This window comes from Charadrius vociferus, unplaced genomic scaffold (assembly GCF_000708025.1).
Source record: "Charadrius vociferus isolate BGI_N301 unplaced genomic scaffold, ASM70802v2 scaffold259, whole genome shotgun sequence".
Taxonomy (NCBI): Eukaryota; Metazoa; Chordata; class Aves; order Charadriiformes; family Charadriidae; genus Charadrius; species Charadrius vociferus.
The window spans coordinates 4,726,452-4,728,944 of record NW_009661368.1 but is presented as its reverse complement, the minus strand read 5'-3'; the positions used below and the strand labels follow the sequence as shown (position 1 = coordinate 4,728,944).

The window sequence follows — 2,493 nt, the reverse complement described above, 5'->3', positions numbered from 1 at the left end:
TGGCGTCCCCCTCCACCACCGGGCTGGGACGGGCGCTGGGCTGAGCCACCGTGGCGGGACCAGGCTGCCGAGCTCCGGCTCCCGTCCTGTTGTGCTTGCAAGGGGAAAGGCACAGCCAGGGCTTTCTTGCACCACAATTGTGAATAAGGAGGGTTGAGACCCATAGGGGAGGTTCCTGCAAAAACCTCTGAGCCCCCAAAATAGCCAGAGCGCTCTCGGAGCTGGAGGGCATCACCCAGGGGATTTCTGATGGCCAAAGCTGTGGGAGACACCCCAGGTCAGAGTCCTCCTCCATGGCTCACCTGGCCAGATGTTTGCCCCTGCTTCTGCACCTCCTCCCACCGTGGCAGCACCGCGTCCCCCGGGCTGGGGGCTCCCCGTCACCTATCCCAGCGCCCAGACGTGGTGCAGGGTCCGGCCGGGCGGCGCAGGCGCGTGGCTGGTGATGGGAACCAGGAGGCGGCTGATGTCATTTTTGGATGCAACCGGCTGGACCGAAGCTCTTCTAATAAATCTTCATAACTGGCAGAAAGGGGGATTGCATGAGATACCAATCTGTAGGGCCTGGAAGGAGATCTGAACCGCCAGCCCCAGCGGTGCAGAGGTTTGCGGTTCGGAGCTGCGGGCTCACTGTGTGCCGTGGGACGCGCCGGCCAGCACCGCCAGCGCGGCGGGGTGGCGAGGGCGGTGGAGGAAAGGACTGCAAGGGCGGGGAGAGAAAAAGGATGGAGAAAGGGGGGCAATAACAGAAGACGTGTGTGCTGGGGCTGGGGCCGTGGAGCCAGGAGAGCAGCTTCATCTCAGCACCATCAATCATAAACAATGTTTTCCTGCGCACAGCGGGGAGGAGCCGCTTTCCTTCCCCACCCGGGCCCCGACTCGCAGCTTCGGGGCGCCAGGTGGCATCGATTTTGGGGATGTTCCCTTCCCTGCCAGACTGTGCCGGCTTTGGACCCAGAGAGCTGGTGACAGTTTGATGTGGCAAGTTTGGCGTGGGAGGACAGGACGCTCTGGAGCACGCTGTCCTGCGGCGAGGTGTCGAGCGGGTGCCGGCGGCACCGTGCCTGTGCCCAGCACTGCCTGGCACACACCGGGTCCTGGCAGCAGGGACCGCGGTGCCAACGCCTTGGAGGCCCCCCCATCTCATGGGGTGACTGGGAAAGCAATGACACCCCAGAATAGCGCTTGGCCTCCTGGCTCTGACCGCGTTACTGCAAGCCGGGAGCCCTGAGGCCGCGGTGATGGGCTCAGGGAATGGCAGGGCTCTTCTCTCAAGGCTGTGATCAGCTCTGGAGGCAGGTCTGGCCCCAAGAAGGCAGAGGGAAATCCCTTCAGTGCCCCATGAGCAAGACCCCGTCGCCTGCTGCCCTGGCCGGGTGGGCAGAAGAGGGCAGCCCCTCCGTGTCTGGCAGCCTGGCCTGGCCGCCAGCTCCTGAGCAGGCTGCTCGGCGTCCCCGCCACGGCGGAGCGTGCATCTACCCTCGCTCCCAGGCTCCTGCCCGCCCGGCCAAGCGCTGGGTTATGGGATCCAGATGCTGGAAGAGGACGGCGAGTTCACTTGATGCAGCTGAGACACCCTGAGCCCGGGTGAGCCGGGGAAGGCAGCGGGACCCGACCGTGTGATGAGAGATTTGTGCCACCACTTCTGAGCCATCCCCGGGCAGCTGGAAGGGAGAAGCATCCGCGCTTGGCTGAGGCACAAAATCCCTCATGCTGCTGTAAATCTGCCTTGTGTGTCTGCCGCGCTCTCCAGACGCTTGGTGTTCGTGCTGTGCCCTCTCCTTTGTGGGTGGCAACTGTCTGGGAGATCAGAGCCGAAAAACAGAGCCGGGCAGGAGAAGAGCTGGAGCCCTCAGAAAGGATCGGCGACAGCAGCACTGGTGCATGCGGCACCGGCCGGTCGCGGTCCCCATGCCCCTCACACGGGGGCTGCGCGGGGAGAGCAGCATCAGACCCCCCCATGTCAGCCAGCTCGGGGTCAAGAGAGCGCATGGTGGGTGCAGGGAGGGAAGGAGAGGTGAAGCTGCCCAGTTTTTGGGCATCTGTTCTGCACCCCAGCATGGGCTTCCCTTCCTACCGGAGCCTGCAGCATGGTGGGGACTTTTCCCGCATCCTTGTTGGCTTTGGTGTCTCCGCACCAACACCTCGGCTGACCGGAGGGTGCTTGGGGCAGCTCCTTGGGACATGCAGAGATTTGGGTCCCAACATCCTGACCGCTGTTGTTTGGTGACCCGGAGAGGGTTCTGGTGTCCCCTAAATCGGGAAGAGGGCCCTATGCTAATACCAGAGGGAGGATGTGGGAGCCGCATCCTAGGGATGGGGCTCAGGATGGATCTTGCTGCCCGGCCAATGAGCGAGCTCTCCTTTTCTCCTCCTTTTTCTGTTCCAGAGAAAACCGAACCCAAAAATAAAGGCAAAAAGCGACAGAAGAAGCCGAAGACAGAACCGCACGTGGGTACCTAGCAGCGCTGGCATGGGAGCCGGGGCAGCACG

General features: G+C 63.2%; 1 protein-coding gene across 1 annotated transcript in view; it reads left to right on the top strand.

Moving 5' to 3' along the window:
* Positions 1-2,463, top strand: part of RSPO4 (R-spondin 4) — a 7,525-nt gene extending 5,062 nt beyond the window's left edge. Inside the window, exon 5 of the mRNA XM_009893407.1 lies at positions 2,390-2,463. Within this exon, the coding sequence (XP_009891709.1) occupies positions 2,390-2,463 (74 nt within the window). The remainder of the gene's footprint in view (positions 1-2,389) is intronic.
* The last annotated feature ends 30 nt before the right edge of the window (positions 2,464-2,493 follow it).